We start from the raw sequence: 23,438 nt of genomic DNA on the forward strand, positions 1-23,438 counted from the left end.
CCCAGTCATTGGGAGTGGTAAGTTTCTAGTTACATGTCACACAAACACTCGATCATTGTCTGACGCTTCGAAGTAATCGAGTGTATCCAAAAGCATCTAAAGGACGATAATATCAAATTTACTAGAAACAATTGCCGCATGCGCTTGTATATTCCTCAAATAGATTCTATATATCATCCACTTTTATTTTATTATATTTATTTCACAGGATAATAGTTTTGTCGTGAATGAGGTCGCGTGCTAGAGGGTCGCATGCGACACTTCTCTAGAGTACTGTCAACCGTCACATTGACGTGATTATTCAAGTACCACGTACTTCATACCGGTTACATTGTAAAGAGTTTATAATTATTATGTAATTTGTTAAACATTCCTTAGTATAAGTTTATCTTTAATCGAATCAACAAATATTTACTTGGGTTCATTATAAAAAGACCTATGTTTACTGCAAAGATTTTTAGAATTATTAATGTTTATCTTATTAACAATAGTATCATGCTATATCTTATATTTTGATTTGTTAGATTAACGTTTCTGAAGATATAGTTTTTAGTAAATTTCGTTATAAATCTAACTACTTTAGTTGGTTTGATGACAAAACTTTCTGAAAATTTTTTGATTTTATGTTGCCAGTTGTTATACATACGTATGCATGAATTTATGGATTTATAAATATGGGACATTTCACGATAATATACCACTTTGAAACTCGAGCCCCTGTAAGAAAATTTTTAAACCAAGAAATTGTTCTTTATTTGAGTAAATTTCATTTAGATCTAGAAATTTTCTGCTCGATTTAAGACAAAGAAATTCTTCAATATAATTTTCTTGGTTCAAGAATATTTCTCTTGATTCAAGTTAATTTTTTATTGATGTTGGTTTGTGCATTAGTTAGGCATCAGTATTCAGAAAAATATACGCGATGGATTAATATGAATTTCACCGAATAAGCTTCTAATTATGCTTAGAATGAACGCTATCAATTTTTTTTATCAAGTTTATAACCGTTTAAAAATATTAACTAAAGTCAATTGATTTTTTTACTTTTTCAGTAAAATTAGTTATTTTCGTTATTGTAATATCAAATGCACATTTATATAGGTACATTCTTTTTTTTTTTTAATATCTACTAGCTGTTCCCCGCCCGCTCCGCTGGGCACTTAGCATTGTATTTGGAATTAAATAGAATTGTATTTTTAGATATAGACTTGAAATTAAATTGGAGTATTGTTTTGACTTGCACAGGTTCCAAATTCCACCGGATTGGCCTGTACCTTTTATCCATGTAATTATTATAGCTAATATTCATTGTAACTTTCAATGTGCAATCACTATAACATTTCCGTGGTTTTTTTCTAAAAATGAATAATAATTAACATGAAGAAAAAAATTTGAAATAAGCATTGAAAGTTTCAGTTAAAGTAATTGCAGGTCTCATGAGTGGTTGGAATCGGCCTAACTTAAAGTGCGACGAATTTTGCTGTTCTTTATGATTCTATTAAATTTTATATTTGAAGGAACTGTATTTTAAGAATGTCAATTTTTTGACAATTATTACTCCCGCACTCCTATGTTGGGGAGGAATTTTGTAAGATCCTATTGAGATGATCTCCTCATGACAAATAGAAAATTCCTACCAAATTTACAGCTTTTAGAAGCTATATTTTGGAACTTTTTTTATTGTTAACACCCACCCCCTCAGTTTTTTTTGAGGCTGGTTCATCGTAAAATTCGATCGCAGATTATTTTTATGTCACATATAGAAAGTTCCTACCAAATTTTGAAGTCTATAAAAGCTATATATTACAAACGGGAATTTATCATTGTTAACTCCCCCGCAATCTTTTTTAGGGTGGGATATAGTAAAATTCGTTCATGGATTATTTCTACCTCACATATAGCAGATTTTTACCAAATTTGGAACATATAAGAGCTACACCTTAAAATCCGTTCTTAGCTGACCTCTACATGACAAAAGTAATATTCCTACAAAATTTCAAGTCTCTAGGTGTTATAGTTCTAGAGATATCGTGATAAATCAATCTATCTATAGAACAGCTCTTATATATATATATCAAATTTATCTTTAAAAATTATCAGTAGTCGCTGAATTTCATTTTTTTCTGTTCATAATAGAATGAGCGTACAAATTCAAAAATTCAAAAATTAATATTTATGCGAATTTTTATAAAAATAGTTACTCTTTAACGTAAGTAAATTTTTTACTTATTTCAAAGAAAAATGCGGATATAAGATGTAAAAATATATATTTTATTAAAGCTCACCGTTTCTCGTGGAGGACTCCAACATTGTGGCGAAGAACTTTTTTGTGAGTTATTATTATTAGATGCTGGAGTGGTAGAGGTGATAGTATGAATATTTTGCATCGATGTAGCCGAAACATCATCATCCTCGGTGGTTTCTATATCGACTTCATCATCAGAATCATCGGTTTTGTCGACAGTAACCTCTGAAGTAGAATCTTCCCGTTGTATCGGCTCAACTATCGGTGATGGTCGGATTACTGGACGGAAAGCCGATTGGTGAAGTGATGAGGTTGCTACAGCCGGCATTATAGCTTCAGTTGTTCCTGTGCCACTCAATGGGGATGGTAAGTGTCCTATATTTTGTATAAATAAATAAATAAATAATAATAATGAAATAGATGCAAAATATGATGATTGTTTACCTGGAAATAGCGTGGATGTTCTTTTATATAACCAAGAAATTGCAGAAGACGGGAAAGCGAAACCTGGTGCTTGTTGATGATGCCACATATCAGCAAGACTTCTAGGTAAAGCAAGTGGAAATTCCGGAATCGGTGGTACTCGTGGTAATACAAGGTGTGCAGGTGGTGTTGGCAATGACGGAGTAATTGCTGGTGGAGTCGAAACAGTAGGTGATGCCCTTGCTCGTTTAGTTGGAAGAATTGATTCACGCGATCCATGACTAGACAATAGACGTTTTCTAGTTCCACCATTAAACATAGCTTTTACATCTTCCCAGGCGTGAATAATATTATCTGGTGGATTTCCCGAGAGCTTCATGTGACGTCTCCAAGAGTTGAAGTTTGCGGCGTTAGGTTGCACATATTTGCCATTGGCATGATTCTCATGAGAATGGAAGATAAATTTGTTCGGAGAAAAAAATAGATTACAGAACCTGCACTTTATACATTTTGCACGTGAACTGTTATAGCGGGACGGAACAAAGTCGCCTTGACAGCCGTAGGTGCATTCATGATGGACAGGGAATGCAAAATTGTCTGGAAGTCTGAAAATTTATCGTTGTTTCATCAGATTCAAATTTTTTTTAACTAAGTATGTATCACGCTATTATATGAGGTATTCTATGCTAAATAACCGTTTTTTTACCCGACTCTTTTAGATTACCAATTTTTAGCTTTTTATTCTAAACCATTATTGAGTTTTTTTTTTGAGTAAAAAATTTTTAACTAATGATAGCGTAAATTCATTGAAATAAAATTATCTTAACTTAAGAAAAAAAAATTAGGAAAACGGTTGACCCTGACGGCCATCCCTGCAACTTCCCGCTGCTTTCGTAATTAAGCGCTCGATATTGCACTTATTATGTTTTTGAGCTCTTCCAGCTCAAAAATCTAATTTTTGTGTAGTTTTGAGCTCTCCGAGCTCAAAAGTTTAATAGGAGTTTATTAAATCAATATTTTTGGAATTTTCAAATCGTGATAACTTTTGAATGGATCAACTGATTTCCACGCGGTTGGCGGCATTCGACGCAGTTTCATCATCCTCATAAGTTATTTTCAGGTTTTAATTGATCAAACCGAAAATTTCAGAGTAACCCCGAAAAAACACTTTTTTCGGTTTTCTTTCGTTCACGATAACTCACGAACGAATCAACCGATTTCGACCGGACTGGCGGCAATCAACGTGGTTTTTTTATGTTAAGAGCTGATTAGTTTTTGGAATTTATCGGTAGAGCCGTTTAAAAGTTATTCCAAAAAAACTACGTTTCAAAAAAATTTTTTTTGTAGTTTTTTTACAATTTCTCAAAATCTACTGGTCCGAATCGGTTCAAATTTTCAGGAAATCTAAGTTTGGTTAAGCCCTTTCGAATGGCACTAACCGCGATGAAATCGGTCAAGCCGTTCAAAAGTTATAAAAGGGTCACACACACACACACACACATACACACACACACACACACACATACACACACACACACACGCACGCGGAATCATCGCGGGAATAGTCAGGGAAGCTTCCTAGGACCTCAAAACGTCAAGATCTAATGAGAACTCAATTTTCGAAAAACGGGGTGAAACCAATAACTTCCCGATTTTTGAAAATTTTAAATTTTCTTAGCGGGAAGTTAAAAATTCTTGAACCAAGAAAATCATTTTAAAGAGCTTCATCGTTTGCATTTAGGTAGAAAATCTCTCAGCTCAAAAAATTTTTTACCTGAAATATAGGACGATGGAGCTGTTCAAAATTACTTTCTTGGTTTAAGAATTTTTATGTTGAATCGAGTAAATTTTTTTTAAGTGTATTAATCGTTTACATCTATTTAAAAATAAGGTATGCTTTTTTTCGCTTTCAAACGTGGTTATAGAAAAAAAGTTATGTGAAAGTTATGCAAAGTTATAAATTCAAGGATTTTCTGTCTTATTGATATCAGTTTAACACTTTTTAAGTGATCTAATATTCCTTTCACTGCATTAAATTTTTAAATTGTTAAAAAGCACTTAAGAATAATCCAGACGAATATAAGATATCATAAAATTTTTTTCATAGAAATAAAAACTAACCTTGGTGGAGAATTATCACTTAAAAATGATTTACACAGTCGTTCAGCTTCACGTCTCGTTATCATGCCGCAACGTCTAGATGATGGAGGCATTGCACCAGCTCTCCTAAGAATCTCCAATTGTACGGGCGTGCACTGGACACATGTGATTCCCAAGGCAACTCTTCTATTGTGGATTTCATTATAGCTGAATTGCTTAAGGAGAGTATTGCTGATTTGAGCAAGGCAAAGTCGTTCTTGTCCTTCAATCATCAGTGATACTATATGGATTCCATACAAAGATACTGAGCCAACCTGCAACTCCTAAGAGTTATAGATGCACCATATTGTTCTAGTTATCCTTTTTTTGTATACATAAATTAAGTACTTGTAATATATTTACAGTATCTTCATTAGTACTCATTTGTGAGTATTAAATTTATTTTAACGTTAATTTAACTCATTAAATGTGGGTTACATTTATCAATCTGCTTATAATAACAATAGATTAATTAATCATCAAGAATATCCGAATTTGCATGAGAAGAAGGTTTTATAATTCATCTTGAAATTCTTTAAAATAACACAAACATTTTTCCACTTCCAAGAGGAATTATAACAATCTTGATTTTCATAACCGATAAAAGTCTGAAAGATGGAAATAACAAAAGAAAAGAAAAAGCATAAAAAAGAAAGCCCAAACAAATTACCTGGTTCGATTTCGAATGGAGTTGTGGCTGGGGACTTGATTGTGGCGATTTCTGGGAGTTGAGGGATGTCAGCGACAATATCGTCGGTCCTTCCATTCTGTGATAAAAAAAAATGTATTTTTTAATAATCGTAAATACTCGAGTGATTAATTTGAGGTCATTGAAACGATTTAACTTTTATTGAATCTAATAAATTGAACGAGCTCATAGACTAATACTTTATGGTGGTAATTTAATAGCAAATTTTTTCAATCATTTTATTATTGACATAAATTAAATAAGTAATTAAAAAGATTTATTTCTTATAAAATAATATTACAGCCAATAATTCTAAAACGAGTGCAACAGTAAAACTGTTTCTTTGAACGAACTCTAAAATGAGTAGTATTATTACTACTTTTAAGGAGTAAACATTGAAGCTTAACAAAAAAGCTTTACGATGCAATTTACCGAATTTCAATATTTTTTCTAGTTCATTGATTGCACCAAGTTAAAGTGGTAAGAATATCAATTTTTACGATTTTCAGAATTTTTAATTCGTATCATTCACAAACTACTCGCCCGATTAAGCTCATCTTCAAACTTGATCTTGGTATTTATCGATAGATAAAGCATGGAGTTTGAGAAGAATCCGTTAGAAATTATAAACGCTAGCGTGCTGACAAGTCGTGTTTTATCGTATATATACATACATAAATAAACTTTTGAACGAACGATATTTTCTGACTCAGTTTATCGAGCTGACTCGAAAAGGGCTAAATTTTTTAAAAGGCGCCATGAGGACGACTGCAATAGTAAGATTTTTATGAAATCTACTAAAAAAATTTTGGAGTGAATGCGGAATGATTTAGGAGTGAATGCGAGGTGGATGATTTTTAATTTATTTTCTTCCTCCGGGAGTAAAATTCACTCGAAGACAGATTTAAATTATATGATTAATAGATTTCACTTCGCGGAGTAAATTTTTTATTTATTTTTTTTAATAAAAACAAAAAAAGTAGTTTTAACTAATTTAAAAATTACAAAATACGTATTTAGAGATTTTAAAAATTATCATTAATAAACCGTTTTTTAATTTCTGTCCAAATTTAAATCTTACATGCTTTTTTATAGAAAAAAAGTATTTTTTTTTTCAAAATTCTAATTTTTACTTGAATTCGGATTATTAAACAAAAATTTTTTGTTTCTAGAAATTAAATTTGTTTTCAATTTTGAATTATTTCAAAATTTTGATTTTTTTCCAGTTTCGATTCTTTTCTATGTTATATTTCAGTGGACTACTCGATTTTCCATTTTCGAGTTTTTAATTTTGATAACTTCAATCCTACCAACTTATATTTTAATCCGGAAAACGAGACATGTGAGAGGCGAGGAGTTGAATTGGCAATGGACGTCGATTGATCATTTTATAAAGAATTCTAATTAAGTTTATTGATTCATTAATATGTTATTGTGTTAAGTGAATAATGTTTCGTTATTATAATTTAAATAATAATTGTTCTTAAATTTAATTGTTTTTTTACGAAAATAATAATAATTTAAATTAAATTAATTTGATTTTATTTTATAAAATTAAAATAACAAATAAGAAAAAAAAATTATGAAGCAAAAAAATAATAAATTAAATGAATTATCTCCTATAGGTCGGCTAGCAAAGCGGGTGAAAACAGCTAATGTATATATATAGTTACATAAAAAATTTATTTTAGTATAAGAACTCTGTACTTGAATGTTTTCCGAGTGATGGGAGTGAATGGGGAGTACAATTCACTCTCAAATTTTCACAGTGTAGATTTTAATCATTCGTTGATTGACGAAGTTGCATCGAATAGACTGTGAAACAAAAAGTGTTGAATCAAAGTTTTCAATTACGCTTCAAATGATTAAAATTGATACTACAGTCTTCGTTATCGATCCAGAATTAATGAGAAACTATAAGCTTCTTTTTGCTGATTAATGAGAATGGGAAAACTCTGTTAAACGGTAATTGTAATTGAAAACACTTCATTCCTTTCTTTCCTCCTGTTCATTATTTGTGATTAAATCGTTTGTAAGAAAGAATTATTCAAATAAGCTTAAAATTTTTTTAAATTTCTTAGATAATGTCTGTCGGGTCCGCTAGTATATATATTAAAATAAAAAAATGACATTCAAAAATTTCCTTTTATATAATTTCAAGTAACACCTATTCATTTTATACAAAATAATTCAACCCTTTCGTAAAATTTTACTTTTTTATTTCAGAAAATTCAATTTATTCAAAATTGGATTCGTAATATTAGTTTGGTTTAACATAAAACAATTAAAATCTAAATATATTTTATACTGTACTTCTTTTAGTAAATTCTATAGTGCTGAATAAGCCTGGGCTTGCTTTGGGTTCAAAGCTTGGGCCAGTGTTACAACTAAGATTGGCACCCTTTTATCACTCCAGGTTTTTACCAAGGCTGGGCTAAAGCTGGTTTACACTTGGTCAGAGTGTTACAACGTTACGCTAAGCTCGAGCCAAGTTTGGCCTCGTCGTAATCACCTGTCTGGGGTAAAAATTCTAAAAAATGATGTTCTCAAAAATTAACTAATTGGTTAGTTTTCGAGCTGTCTCGATCTCAAAAAAAGCAGAAAGCTTCAGGAATATCGTATTTATGGCAATGAATTAAGAATAGAATTATTATGATAAAGAAAAACTCATTAAAAAATAGCATCCAAACTGTTCGTTTAAAAATGTAAGGTGGCACATTGTCACAGAGCAGGCTCACCTTAATTTAACGAGTAAAGAAGATTTAGTTTATTGATGCTACAGAATTACGAGGAAATAAGTAAAATAAGGATAAGAAACTCTTCAGATGTTGATTTTAATTGAAAACGCCTTGATGAGGGCAAACAACTGTGTGCGTACAGAAATTCTACTCCTGGATATCACGCTTTTGCTTCTGTATTATATATGTCTACATTTATGCAGTGTATACTAACACAAGCGACCTCAATATGTGTTATTTGAAAATACTGGTGTACAAGAGAAACTCAGGAAAGCTCAGAGCGCGAGCGCAATGCTGGCAAATGTCCCGGGAGGCCAGTTCAACGGAGGGGGTTAATTCAATTTGACATTCCCTCCTACACTTAAACAAGGTACTATCTGTACAATTCTCTCCGTCTTGCTCTTGCTCTCATTCTCGTTATTATTGTCACACTTATTCCCCCACAACGCACCCCTCAGCCTCTTTATCATCTTGTGCAAATTAAATTCTCATCCACCGTGAAACAACGCTGGAGCGAGAATGGCCCAGCAACACGGCAACAACTAGACTACTAACGTTCCTATCTCCTCCTCTTTTTCGTTCTAGTGCCACGATATTCACCCTGATAGGTCATTCTATAATTCCAAACGCCATTGATTTTAACACCCGTGTTAATTATCCGTTTAAATTATTTTTCAGTAACTCGTTCAAACAAAATATTGAAAATTTTTTTTTTGTTTTTATTTTTTTTCGTGGCTGAATACTGATTAGTAATAGTTTTAATTACTTTTCGAATATATTATTTCTAATCTCTACTGTTACGTTGTTGCTAAATTATAATTAAAACTAATTAATTTTATGGCTTGAGTAATTCTCAGAATTATCAATACTACTTCGTTGATGATGAGTAAAATTCATCACCAGCGATGCAACAAAAATCACCTCTGTCCCGCTTTGATGTACGCTGGACTCCAGTCTAAGTAAAGTGAGAGCTAAATTTTGATACTAAACTACTTGAAATGAATCATTAAGAAATAAAAATATACTTGAAATAAAAAATTTCGCTTGTTGAAGAAAGAAGTGAGAACAAAAACCGTAGAGAAAACAATCGAATTACGTGGTATTGATCTACAAAAAAAATTAAGTAGAGAAACAAAGTGCACTATCGTTACAAAACTAAAAAAGACTATTCAAAATTAGAAAGAAGAAACGTTATAAATTTTTTTTTCAAGTTATAGAAATTAAGATAATAATAATTGTAACTAAAATTTATTGTACTGTCAATTCTTTAATGGAAAAATTACCCGTTACGTTTCATAGAGTCAGGAGCGAGTTTGGAATGAATTTTCACTTCCATAACTTAGATTACTGGAGTGAAAAAATAAAAAACTCCGCTTCAAGTAAACATGGTTTTTTTTTTACAGTTGAGTGATTTCGTCGTAAATATGGATTTTAATAAAAAAAAGCGCCATTCGGCCATTAGAAGGCAATAATGTCCTAAAATGTATTTTTTATTAGATTTTTGCAAATTACGATATGAGACCGGCTACAACAAATAGATATTCAAAAACATCTACCCAAAAATAGAATTTGTAATAGATGAAAGTCATTTGATAATAAAAGCTAAAAATCGATTTATTCCTGATTTTTTTTATATTTTCCCAACTGCGAAATAAAGTGAAAAAGTTATCAAAAGGCGACGAAAAATAGTTCAAATTGAAGATAATTATGTGAATTTTAACATAATTTTGATAGATTTAAGCTATATTTAACGGCTTGAAAATTATTTGAAGAAAAAGCGCTGAAAAACGTTAATGTAAAATTTTTTCAAATTTTCAAAATCACGGAATCAATTACAAAAATCATCAAAACCAGACAAATTATAGTTGAAATTGAAGATAATTAGATGAAGTTTAAGATAAATTTGATAGATTTTATCTATCTGTTACATCTAGAAAATTATTTTCATAAAATGTACGAAATTCAAAATTTTTAAAATGAAAAAAAAAATTCAAACACACACAACTTGTAAACTAACCGGCCGATTTTGCTCATCTTCGAATTTGAGCTTGGTATTGATCCACAGAATGAACCCACAAAATTTCATATAGATCGGTTGAGAACTGTGGGCGCAATCCTGCTGACATAAATAAACTTTTGAGCCAATGCCATTCTTCGGCATTACTCGATGAAATGAAACATATTATGACTGCTGTATTCAATGTAAAACATTCTAAGATCGACAACAGTTTATAAATACAAAATTAATTAAATGAACATTTTGACTGAATTGAGAATCTAAACCATTCTCGAATTCACCTGAAGACACACAAAAAATTTCATAAAAATCGATCCAGTCGTTTAGAAGGAGTTCAGTGACAAACACACGCAAAGAAGAAATATATATATATTAGGGTGCTTTTGTTTTGCGACTATTTTTTTTTTTTCGCTCCCATCCCGAAATTTTGTTGGAAATACACCCAAAAAAATTCCCTGAAAGTTTGAGCCCTTAATATTAATATTAGCCCTTAATATTAAGATTTCCCATTTGAAATATACGAGAACTTTCATTTTTTTTTTTTAATTTCTATAGCTCAGTGGCATTTTATAGCATCGCTTTGACCATGGACGGGTTTTTTTCAGAATTGAATGCTCTACAAAAGTGTCCATTGTCGCGAAGTCGTAACTCATACTGGTGGGGTAGTACGGACCGCCAAACCGAATTTTTCATAGAATTCTTGTTTTTTCACTCATTATCTCATAAACAACAAGAGATACAGAAAAAATGTAAATGATAATTTTGTAGGAAATTCAATTCTCTACAAAAAAGGTCCTTACCACCAAATCACTAAGATCGATATTTTCTGAGATATTAGTCATTGAAGTTTACGTAGCATTGAATTTCCACAAAATGTTGAATCAAATCTTAAAAAATATTGATTTTTTTATTCGTATCATAATTATAATTAGTAATTATTTATTGATTAAGTTGCAAATTCAACGAAAAAAATTTTTAATTGTATTTTTCTGAAGTTTTTTTATTTTTAAATAAATTTCTCATTTAAATCACACCATAATATTTGAATTTATCATTTAATAATTCAATTTTAATGAAATTCTAGCTAAATAGTATATTACACACCGAGGGAAGTAAAGTAAGAAATGTCTCAGATCACATGTAATTGTTGGCCGAGGCGAAGCCGAGTTCAACAAACATGTGATCTGAGGCTTTCTTATTTACTTCCCGAGGAGTGTATGCTATTTTTTTGCTCGACGAAGGCAGAAAGTGGCAACTTCATTTAGCGCAGCGGGCCGAAAGTTGACGCTTTCTGCCCGTCGAGCAAAAAAATATAGTGTGTATGATCATTACGAAGAATATGGGATGTTTCTTTTGTTGCTGTGTATTGTGATACTGATTAATTGCGCTTTATTTTTATTGCTCTAGTAGTACTACTGAGCTTTCACTTGACCTTGAATGCGTTCAACAAATTTCCCCTTTAATTGCAGCGCTTTCTTTGTTTTCGTGTACTAATCCCGCGAGAGTAAGAACAAAGCTTAGTGTGCATTGATCAGTGTGACGCCGTTGTATGTATACTTTGTTAAATTTGAGGTTAGATCGACTTTAACAATCATTAAAATGAGTGAAAAAATTGGTAATAAAACTTGGAATTATTTAATTGGATTTGAAAGAAGCCAAATAAATAATAATAAGCTGCCTTCGTATCGTGACTTACTGAATTTGTTTATGTATAAACATCAGTCTTTAAAATTAACTATTCGAAATAGTGCTACTAGTGTTATTAACGATACTAATACTATTTGGGCTAGTTTCAAGATTCCAACTATACGTCCTCAGCACAGTCTTGCGAAGTTGGAAAAATTTTATGCCGAATATATAAAAGTGAAGACACATCATAAGAGGAAAAAAAGATCGAAAGCACAAAAACAGAATATTGAAAAGTTTAACCAAAAACTAGATAAATTGTTCGATATTTCCAATTCCACAATGGTTAAGAATTTGCCAAAAGAGCAGCAACAATTTCTGAATGAGTGTCAAAAGGGAAAAAGCAATCTTCACTCGCCCGTTACTACATTCTTGCCGGTGGAAACTTTTCAGAATAAATCTGATACTGAACAGGAGATAGCAAATGAAGATAATGAGAACAATACAGACGAATTTGGTTAGTTTCTTCTCACATACAACTATAAATTATCAAGCTCAACAATCAATCATTTTTTAATAATCGAAAACAATTTCTTACAATTTAGACTCGTATTTTTTCTACTTACTTGTAAAATTTAATTCGCATTAAAATTCTAATTTTCTTAACCTCATTTTCTGAAAATTGAATTCTATATAATTTTTCAATATTTTAAAATTTGTTTCTAGATTCATAACTTTTTTTTCTAATTATTAGTCTATCATTTTTGGTAAAATTTCTATCAAGTAAATCTGAATAAGTGAGATAAATCAAAATTTATTTAATTTAATCTAACGCGCCAAAAGAAGTATAACTTCAAAAAATTTGTTTTCGATTTTTTTGCAGTCGAAAATCCCCACGCTATTAAAAAATTGAAGTCACTGTAACCAATAAATTTAAAATACATATCATTTTATCTTATTTTTATTGGAGAAAATTGACGGAAACTCAATTCAAAGAATATCTTTGCTTCTGAATAACAGAAGCTGAATATAAAATTTGAAAAATGTTTTAATCGATTGGGTTTATTTATTTAATTCTGAAAAAATTGTTTTAGGCATGAAATTATCGCAACATTCGATGCCAGCAAGTTTTTATAGTCTATCATCAAATTCCAGTGGGTTGAAACGAACATATTCTGATTTTGAGAATGAACTCCCTGTACCTCGTAAAAAGAAAAAAATCAATATTTTAACTCCAGAACTTGTATCAGCTTTAGATCGCACTGGAACTAGTGATAGAGATGCAATATTTATCATTGCAGCTATTATAGAAAGTCTGGGATTAGATATTGATAAATATAATGTGAGTTATTCTTCTATTCGCAATGCACGTATTTCTAAGAGAGAAGAAATTGTCGATGCAATTAAAAAAGAAGAAATAGACGAATCTTGCGTAGTTCATTGGGATGGAAAAATGCTACCTACAGGACAAGGAACATCAAAAGCAGAACAGCTCTCGATACACATTTCAGGAATAAGTGGCGAAAAATTTTTAGAAGCTCCGTTGCTTTCTGACGGCACAGGTATAAGTCAAGCTTCAGCCGTATTTCAGGCTCTGACGACACGCAATATTTGCGCTAATATTAAAGGAATGTGTTTCGATACGACTGCTTCAAACACAGGTAAATTGTCAGATTGTTAAATTACATTTTCAAACCTACGCTAGTCATAATAATTAAAGGATATAATAAGAAGTCTAAATTTTTGGGTGTTTTTCAACGAGCTGTAACTTCGAATAGAATGATTGTAGAGCAAAAACAAAAAAAAAAGCAAATAGTAGCTGTAAGTGTCTAGTTTTTAGATACGACCATGACAATTTTTTATCACGTTTGAGTCTGGAGAAATGCTGAGGAAACTACAAGAAAAAAATTTTCCAAATTTTTTTCTTGTCTAAAAAAAGGTCTACGGGCTTCAAAAATGTTTTTCCATTCTTTCACTCAAAAACGCTTGCAAAAATTTAATGTCCTTTTATTTGACAGAATTAGAAAGCCTGTGCGATGATTTGCCGCGGAGTTATCGTCAATCAAAGCAAAGAAGTTCTTTTAACTTTGATAATTAATAACTCTGGGAATAATGGTCGTATGAGAAATTGAAGGAGAGTTTTAAAAACTACACGATATTTTCTATGAGATTCAGAGAATGGCTTTTGACAAAAAAATTTTTTTAATTGAAAATCCAAATCTCAATGAAAAAGATTTTTTTCTTGAGAATCTTTATTTTTCGATCAAAAAGATTGATTTTTTAGAAATTTGAAAAAAAAAAACAAAAATTTCAAGAAAATAAATAAAAATTGAGAAATTGCTCACAATGGCGATTTTTGCGAAAACAAAAATTTGAAGCTTCGGGACACTATGGAACAAAAAATCGCAGCACTTTGAATTTTCCAGGGATTTTAGGAGATACTTTAAGGTTAAAAAATTACCCATGAAATTTTTCGTTCATCCATTTTATCCAAAGTTATACCAAGTTATCCAAATATCTTTAATTATGCAAATTTTTGTCTTTTTTTCAGTCAAAATTTTCAATTCAGAAAAAATTTTCTCGTCAAAAACAATTCACTGTATCTCATAGAAAATATCGTGTAGTTTTCAAAACCCTTTTTGATTTCACATACGATCATTATTCCAAGAGTTATTGTTTATCAAAAGTAAAAAGAACTTTTTTGCTTTGATGACGATAACTCCGCGGCAAATCATCTTACAGGCTTTTTGATTCTGTCAAATAAACGGGCATTAAATTTTCTAAAAGAGCTTTTAAGTAAAAGAATGAAAAAACATTTTTGAAGCCCGTAGACCTTTTTTTAGACAAGAAAAAATTTGGAAAATTTTTTTTTTATAGTTTCCTTAGGATTTCTTCAGACTTAAATGTGATAAAAAATTGTCATGATCGTATCTGAAAACTAGACACTTAGAGCAACTATTTGCTTGTTTTCTGTTTTTGCTCTGCGATCATTTTATTCGGAGTAACAGCTCGTTGAAAAATACCCAAAAATTTAGAATTTTTTTATGTCCCATAATTTTTGTGACTAGTGTATATTTTTATCAACCATTTCAATCAAAACAGATAATGTTTTTTTTTTTTAAGGTGACACCAAAGGTGCTTGTCCTTTACTAGAGAAAAAAATTGGTCGTGATTTATTATACCTTGCTTGTCGTCATCATACGTCAGAGTTGATGTTACGAAATGTAGCAGAGGTTGCTTGGCCAGCCACAAATGGTCCAAATGTACCTATTTTCAAACGATTTAGAGACAATTGGGATAACATTGATAAAGTAGTATATGAAATCGGTTCCAATGATGAACATATTACCGACATTTTGAACGACAAAAAAAAGACATTCTCGATTTTATTGACAATCAATTAAAGGTATGAATTAATTCAATTTTACATTAATAATTGTGTATTTAAATGATGAACTAGTTTTTGACACATTTTTGTGTGTATTAAGGACTTATAAGTTTTTAATTGATAAATTTCAAATATCTTTTTGCTCGAATATTTTACAAAGTGTATTTTTTCATTAACTTTATTTACAAATTTAACTAATTACATTATCATTCACTATCAAAGAAACCCATTGGTTGCTGATAATGATTACAGTTTTCTCACTTTTTTATTTTTCTTTCTTTTCATATTTTTCAATAAGAATCATCATCCAAGAGACGACTATAAAGAATTACTGGAACTAAGCAGTATCTTTTTAGGTGGTGGAGGTGATAAAGTTCAATTTAAAGCCCCTGGCGCTTGTCACCATGCAAGATGGCTTTCAAAAGCTCTTTATTGTTTCAAGATATATTTATTTCGTAAGCAGTTTAAAGTACCAGCGAAAGAAACAGATGCTTTGCGAAAAATTTGTGTTTTTGTTGTATTATTTTACGTGAAAATATGGTTTACTGCTCCATATGCGATAAAAGCCCCAAACTCAGACTTACAATTAGTAAAAGATCTTATCGAACATCGAAAAATTCATCCGGAAATCGCTAATGCAGCTCTTGAAAAATTATCTAAACATCTATGGTATTTGCATGAACAACTTGCTTGCTTGGCGCTGTTTGATAATACAGTATTACCAGAAGAAAAATTGAAAATTGCGAAAAAAATTAATGGTATTCCCGCTGTAAAGCAATCGAATAAGCATTACTCAGAGCCTTATAAAACAATTACTTCACTCAGTGAAAAAAACATCAGTGATTTTGTGACACCAAATTCAGTTTTCATCTTTAAACAGTTTAACCTTTCATATGAATTTTTAAATTCTGAATTTCATACATGGGAATCAAATTTTGAGTACCAAAAATGTTCTGAAACATTCAAAAAGTTAAAAGTTGTAAATGATACTGCTGAGCGAGGAGTAGCTCTGACTCAAAGATTCAATCAAGCTTTCACCCGCAATGAAGATGAACGACAAAAAGTTTTTCAAACAGTACAGCATCACCGTTCGCAACATAAACTGTGTACTAAATCAACTGACAGCATAAAGAAAATGGTGTAAAATATTTAATTTATCGTATTTGATCATACATGTAGTTGAGTTCAAAGTTACATAGACCTGATATCTTAGTAATTTATTTACAAATAAAAAAACTTCAGAAAAATACACTTAAAAATTTTTTTCGTTGAATTTGCAACTTAATCAATAAGTAATTACTAATTATAATTATGATACGAATAAAAAAATCAATATTTTTTAAGATTTGATTCAACATTTTGTGGAAATTCAATGCTACGTAAACTTCAATGACTAATATCTCAGAAAATATCGATCTTAGTGATTTGGTGGTAAGGACCTTTTTTGTAGAGAATTGAATTTCCTACAAAATTATCATTTACATTTTTTTTGTATGTCTTGTTGTTTACGAGATAATGAGTGAAAAAACAAGAATTCTATGAAAAATTCGGTTTGGCGGTCCGTACTACCCCACCAGTATGAGTTACGACTTCGCGACAATGGACACTTTTGTAGAGCATTCAATTCTGAAAAAAACCCGTCCATGGTCAAAGCGATGCTATGAAATGCCACTGAGCTATAGAAATTAAAAAAAAAAAAAAAAATGAAAGTTCTCGTATATTTCAAATGGGAAATCTTCACACGCTGTGTAGGAGTACTTAATATTAATATTAAGGGCTCAAACTTTCAGGGAATTTTTTTGGGTGTATTTCCAACAAAATTTCGGGATGGGAGCGAAAAAAAAAATAGTCGCAAAACAAAAAGCACCCTAAAATATATATATATATATATATATATATATATATATATATATATATATATATATATATATATATATATATATATATATAAACATACATAGTCACATCCTTTTTGAAATTTTGTATGTCTGATTAATTTTCAACTGCTACTACTTCATCAAAAGTATAATCACATAAAATAAGACTTTTCATTTACATTGTAAGTACTAACCACACTTTTAGTAAAATAATTGACATAGGATAGTTAATAAATAAGTTGAATAATGTATAATTGTAGTACATCATTATGAAATTTTAATTACTGAGTAATATGAATCAGAGATGTAAAACGAAAAATATAAAGCCTTAACATATTGTAGATTATATTCGTATATAGATACATAAAACGGGAGATAAAATGTATTTGCAGATTATTTAAATGCAAACATAACGTCAAGTGCATTGTTCCCCATCTCTCGGCTATTTTGCGATTCAATCTGCGAAGTCGGAGTCTTGTGTCAGATGAGAGACTGAGAGATAACTTGAGGGTACAAAGAGTGAGACAGATGTCGGTTTTGAAAGAGAACAGTAAAACATGGATAGAAATGACAGAGAACGAAAGTTATATGAATAAAGTGAGTAAGCAGTGCAAAACAAAAACGTAGGTTTATTTTGTAACATTGTTAAATCTCAGTACTTCTATTATCACAGCGCCACAATTCTTCCTGCTACCTCTATTTATACCTTTAAAACCACTTTTAAAAATTTTCTACCTTCAATTCTAACTTTATCTGTTCTTTATATTAGTTTCTATTTATTTATACGTAAATACACTTTCTCTTTTTTATGAAAAATTGTCAACATCCGAGAAACTTGTAGTTTTTTGCACAACAATTGTAATTAGTACTTTAGAGACGGTTTTTTTTTTTTTATTTTTTTAGTTTGAATTATTTATCAAACTCAAGATTACATTACACCATTTATAAATAAATGTTATTTAATATTTAAAAATTATAATTACAATCCAAATTAACGTTCAATTTTTTAATATTTTTTTTTGTTAGAATATTTTTAAATTATTTATTTTCATCAGATGTTCACATTTTGAAGTTCCATTGGATTAGTATGACAATTTTGAAAAGGATTTCCATATGTGAAAGTTTTTTTCAAGTGGTTTTTTTGAAATAACTTTTAAGCGGCTGATTGATCATCTCCAAAAACTAATCAGATTTTAACCTTGAAAAACCACGTCGATTGCCGATAATCCAGTCAAAAACGGTTAATTCGTTCGAGAGATATCGTGAATGAAAGAAAACTAAAAAAAGTGTTTTTTCGGAAGTACTCCGAAATTTTTAGTTCGATCAATCCAAACTCAAATATTCTTCATGAGGCTTAAGAAACTGCATTGAATGCCGCCAACCGCTTGAAAATCGGTTCATTCATTCAAAAGTTATTGCAGTTTAAAAATTCAAAAAATAGTGTTTTATCAAAGTTCTATCAGACTTTTGAGCACGGAGAGCTCAAAATGACACGGACATTATATTTTTCAGCTCGAAGAGCTCAAAAACGTAATAAGTGCAATTTTGAGTATAGAATTAGCGGGAAGTTGCAGGGATGGCTTTTAAAGTCAACTGCTTTCCTAATTTTTTCGGTTCAACTGAACCCCTTCTCCCCTACTTCAATTTTGATACAATCAGTATGTTATAATGGGGTATAAAATTTTACCTGTCAGTTGCGCGCATAACAACGAGGCGAATTGCCTCAGCCTATTTTATTAACTTGTGTTTTAATAAAAAGTTCAAAATTCGAAATCTCTTCTATCAAGAAGTTAACCTGAATTCATGTTGATTGTATGTTTATTAAAAATGAATACAGAAAAAAGTTGATTGATCAAATTTCGTAATTACGTTACTGGCCCGGTGATTGATTAAAAAAAAACTAACTTGTTATTGTAAAGGTAAAAACATAAAGTCATCTCTATTATTATTCAACTTTCAGTGAGTCCACAAGCAAGTGTTTGTGAGGAAGAAAGAAAGTCATAAAGGGTCGATAATTATGTCGATGATGTTTCAAATTAAATTTTAAACTACCCTAAACAATCATGTTGCTTTATCTGCTCCCTCGTATGACTGAGTCCCTGATTTAATCAACGAATTTACGCTAACGCCCTTCTAAATCTAGTTTCAAGCCCCAGTTGTGGTTACTACCGACTGCGGCTGAATGATAATTAGTCTAATGAAGATAGCGCGTCGGGAGACATACATGCAAGTGAATGTATGTTCTCCATTGTATAATTAGATTGTATATATATAATCTAACGTGTAAAGTATTTTTTGATATCTTGATGGGACATGGATATGTATCGAAACTTTGATTGGCAACAGCGAATTAATAACTTCTTATTGTTGATGAAATATTCTGTACACGGAGAGAAAAGAATAGGACTTATTCCTATGTAGAATCGTAACCATTACCATGTTACATAATAACAAAAATTTTTGTCAGAACCGTGTGTAAATTTGCTAACAAAAATCTTAGAAATTGTGATAAAAATATAAACAATTACTTATTCGCTGAGGAATTAAATTCTGAAAATAATGTCGTTTTTTTTTTTTTTTTTGATAAAAATTTCAATTTGTTATTAACAAAAAACATAACCAAAATAAAAAATTTCAGTTTTTTTGTAAATAATTCAACTATTGGTAATATAAAAAATCGGAAAAAAAGATCCTTAGAGAGGAGAAAATTCCTGAAAATAAGTCTCGACTCCCGGAACTCTAGCTTGAAAAACAATAATTGTTATGTAATTTTGAAAATAGGGTTCCGCGCGACTTTTGTCACACGGCCGCCGATGCTAAAATACGACAGCAGTTGCGTGGAACCCTATTTTCAACATTAAATAAAAATTGTTATTTTTCAAGCTAGAGTTCCGGGAGTCGAGACTTTTTTCAAAAATTTTCTCCTCTTTAAGGATCTTTTTTCCGATTTTTGATATCACTAATAGTTATTGAATTATTTACAAAAAGCTGAGATTTTTTATTTTGATTATGTTCTTTGTTAATAACAAATTGAAATTTTCATCAAAAAAATTAAAAAAAAAAATCTGGAAACTCAGTTGACTCTAAAAGTCATCCTTGCATCTTCCCGTTAATTCCATATCTAAGCGCTTAAAATTGCACTTTTATGACGTTTTTGAGCTCTTCGAGCTCAAAGAGATAGCTTTTCAATGCTTTTAAGTTCAAAAGTCTGATAGAAGTTTGATAAAACACTATTTTTTGAATTTTCAAACTGCAATAACTTTTGAATGAATGAACCGATTTTCAAGCGGTTGGCGACATTCAACGCAGTTTTTTAAGTCTCGTGAAGAATCTTTGATTTTGGATTGATCGAACTAAAAAGTTTGGAGTACTTTCAAAAAAACACTTTTTTGGTTTTCTTTCGTTCACGATTTCTTTGAACTAATTAACTGATTTTGACACACACACACACACACACACACACACACACACACACACACACACACACACACACACACACACACACACACACACACACACACACACACACACACACACACACACACACACACACACACACACACACACACACACACACACACACACACACACACACACACACACACACACACACACACACACACACACACACACACACACACACACACACACACACACACACACACACACACACACACACACACACACACACACAGAGAGAGAGAGAGAGAGAGAGAGAGAGAGAGAGAGAGAGAGAGAGAGAGAGAGAGAGAGAGAGAGAGAGAGAGAGAGAGAGAGAGAGAGAGAGAGAGAGAGAGAGAGAGAGAGAGAGAGAGAGAGAGAGAGAGAGAGAGAGAGAGAGAGAGAGAGAGAGAGAGAGAGATTGATTGATTGATTGATTGATAGTTTATTAATGCCAAGGCACAAGCCAAATGGCAATTTTAAATACAATATGATTTACAAATACAATAATAATAGAAAAATTATATAAGTACATAAACTATAATAAAGATCTAATATAAAAATTTATATTAATTTTATCTGATTCAACTAGCATACTCACTAAATTATTCAATTTATAACAGCCGATAAAATAACAAATTTGGAGAATTTAACACTTAGAATCTAACAGTAATTATCAGAGAACCTATCACTTAGAGAGAGAGAGAGAGAGAGAGAGAGAGAGAGAGAGAGAGAGAGAGAGAGAGAGAGAGAGAGAGAGAGAGAGAGAGAGAGAGAGAGAGAGAGAGAGAGAGAGAGAGAGAGAGAGAGAGAGAGAGAGAGAGAGAGAGAGACAACATCGCAGGGGTAGTCAGGGAAGCCTTCTGTGACCTTAAAACGTCGAGATCTGATGAAAACTCGATTTTTGTAAGACGGGGTAAAAACAATAACTTCCCAACTTTTTTAGCAGGAAGTTAAAATATCTTAAAAGCTACTGATCCTGCAGGTTTTCCTATAACGTATTCATTAATTTCTAGCATTCAACTTAATTTTTCAAGGTGAAGAGTTAAGTAGATTTAAGAATTGATCATTTGAATCAAGCAGAAAAATTCTTGAATCAAGTAAAATTCATTTGAACCAAGGAAAGATAGTAAAAGACTATGTCTTGAGTTATAAATTGATTTTATTGTTGTTAATCCAGCTCGAAGTTAAGAGAATCGAAGCACTTAATGACAATTTAAGCAAAGGGTTTTTTACAATTTAATTTAATTTATGTAAAATTTGATGTAATTTATTTTTAGAGTCTATTGTCTTTTTGAGCCACATTCATGTTTTCTATACTTCAAAAATTTAATTTTTTTATGTTTAGGAAGAAAGATGTGAAGTACAATTCAAAATCGATTATAAGCTATAATATTTAATGGTCAGTAAAATAACAATAAAAAATCACAAATTGTTAAATTTTAAACAGTGTCTACAGTTTAATTCGTTTCACAATTAAATGAAAAATTAAATTTATTCTAGAATGTTTGAAATAAAATTAGATATAAAATATGATTATTCTTCAAAGTATTTTATTGACGGGTTTTTTTTTCTATCAAATCAAACGATTTTTGTGATTCTTACGAGTTCATATCATAATTTTCTCAGATCTGATAACAATTATATTTAGCAATAAACCGATCATGCAATTGAGAAGAAATGAAAAAAAAAATATCTAAATATTTTTGCAAAAAAAAATTTTTTGAAAAAAATCAGTCAAATGGTGAAAAGAAGAAAAATTTAATGAAAATTTAATTTTTTTTTTAATTGAACTTGACTATATTGACCCGAAGTTTACAAAAGTTTCTTTTTTTAGCAAATCAAAAGGCAAGAGTAAATTTTGTGTCTTTCATTAATAAAAATGATATTCCCAGTGTAAAATCTAAAAGTATAATTAAGACCATCAATTACGAATGTAATAAATAGTACAATTATTTATTTTTTTTCGAGGGCTAATTCTGCTCCGAATGGGTATAGTTTATGGTGTATAAATAAAAAAACAACTTGGGCACCCCTTGAATCAAGGTCGACAGGGCGAGTGTCCCCACATGAAACGACCTGCACACAAATACGTAAGAGTAGAGCAAGAACCCTCGACTCCCGCGGGACCAGTTTATTCAGAGCTGCGTGAATCGGCTATCAATTTATTTTGTCGCAATCTAGTTTTGAAAGAGTCTTTTTTTATCACCTTCTGTCCCCTCTTTCTCAGTCGTTGCTCATCCGAGCGTTAAGCTACAACGTGGAAATTAAGGACTAACAGCACAGAAATAAATCTTACGTTACGCGGCATTAATTATAAACTTAACTGCACCTTATACAATTAAATAAAAAGATTAATTTATAAACGGAGTAATTATAAATTATTACTAAATACCTCTTTAAAACGATGCTGATTTTAAATATTAACTTGTTTGCTAAATTTCGGGTAATAACTATTCACTTTGTTCACGATATATTTAAACTGGTATACAAACAAATTATAATCACTAATATAGTTCAACTTTGAGTGAAATTATCACAAGTCGTGGATACAACAGTGTCCAAAGTGTAGAACTTGGATGTTCGCGCAGCCCGAATCGGGCAAGAGAACTCACCCCGCGAAGTCAGAGAATAGTGAGTCTAGGTCGCAAAATGTTGGATCCCGCCCACTATTAAACTACCCCTATATCAACCAATCAGACTACAATCTCTTTCACATCAAGGCGGAGTTTAATTTTCTCCTTTACTTTATCCAACCTTCACAAACAGAGTTTGTAGGGGTGGCTTACCTCTTTATGGGTAACTACAAACACGTACTTAAACTACATCATTATCATGTTTCTATTCTTCATTCTA

At 30.9% G+C, this 23,438-nt stretch overlaps 1 protein-coding gene across 5 annotated transcripts in view; it reads right to left on the minus strand.

Moving 5' to 3' along the window:
• Positions 1-23,438, minus strand: part of Fuss (SKI family transcriptional corepressor fussel) — a 156,064-nt gene that overhangs the window by 22,982 nt on the left and 109,644 nt on the right. For 4 of the 5 annotated variants that reach the window (XM_074250963.1, XM_074250966.1, XM_074250965.1 and 1 more), the window contains 4 exons: positions 5,478-5,574; positions 4,790-5,091; positions 2,690-3,273; positions 2,286-2,620 (listed from right to left, as the gene is read on the minus strand). In XM_074250963.1, the coding sequence (XP_074107064.1) occupies positions 2,286-2,620; positions 2,690-3,273; positions 4,790-5,091; positions 5,478-5,573 (1,317 nt within the window). In that variant the 5' untranslated portion in view covers position 5,574. The remainder of the gene's footprint in view (positions 1-2,285; positions 2,621-2,689; positions 3,274-4,789; positions 5,092-5,477; positions 5,575-23,438) is intronic. The other variant, XM_074250968.1, reaches the window with a different exon arrangement.

This window comes from Cotesia typhae, unplaced genomic scaffold, assembly GCF_013202065.1.
Source record: "Cotesia typhae breed Kobodo isofemale line unplaced genomic scaffold, CoteBio_Ctyphae contig_65, whole genome shotgun sequence".
Taxonomy (NCBI): Eukaryota; Metazoa; Arthropoda; class Insecta; order Hymenoptera; family Braconidae; genus Cotesia; species Cotesia typhae.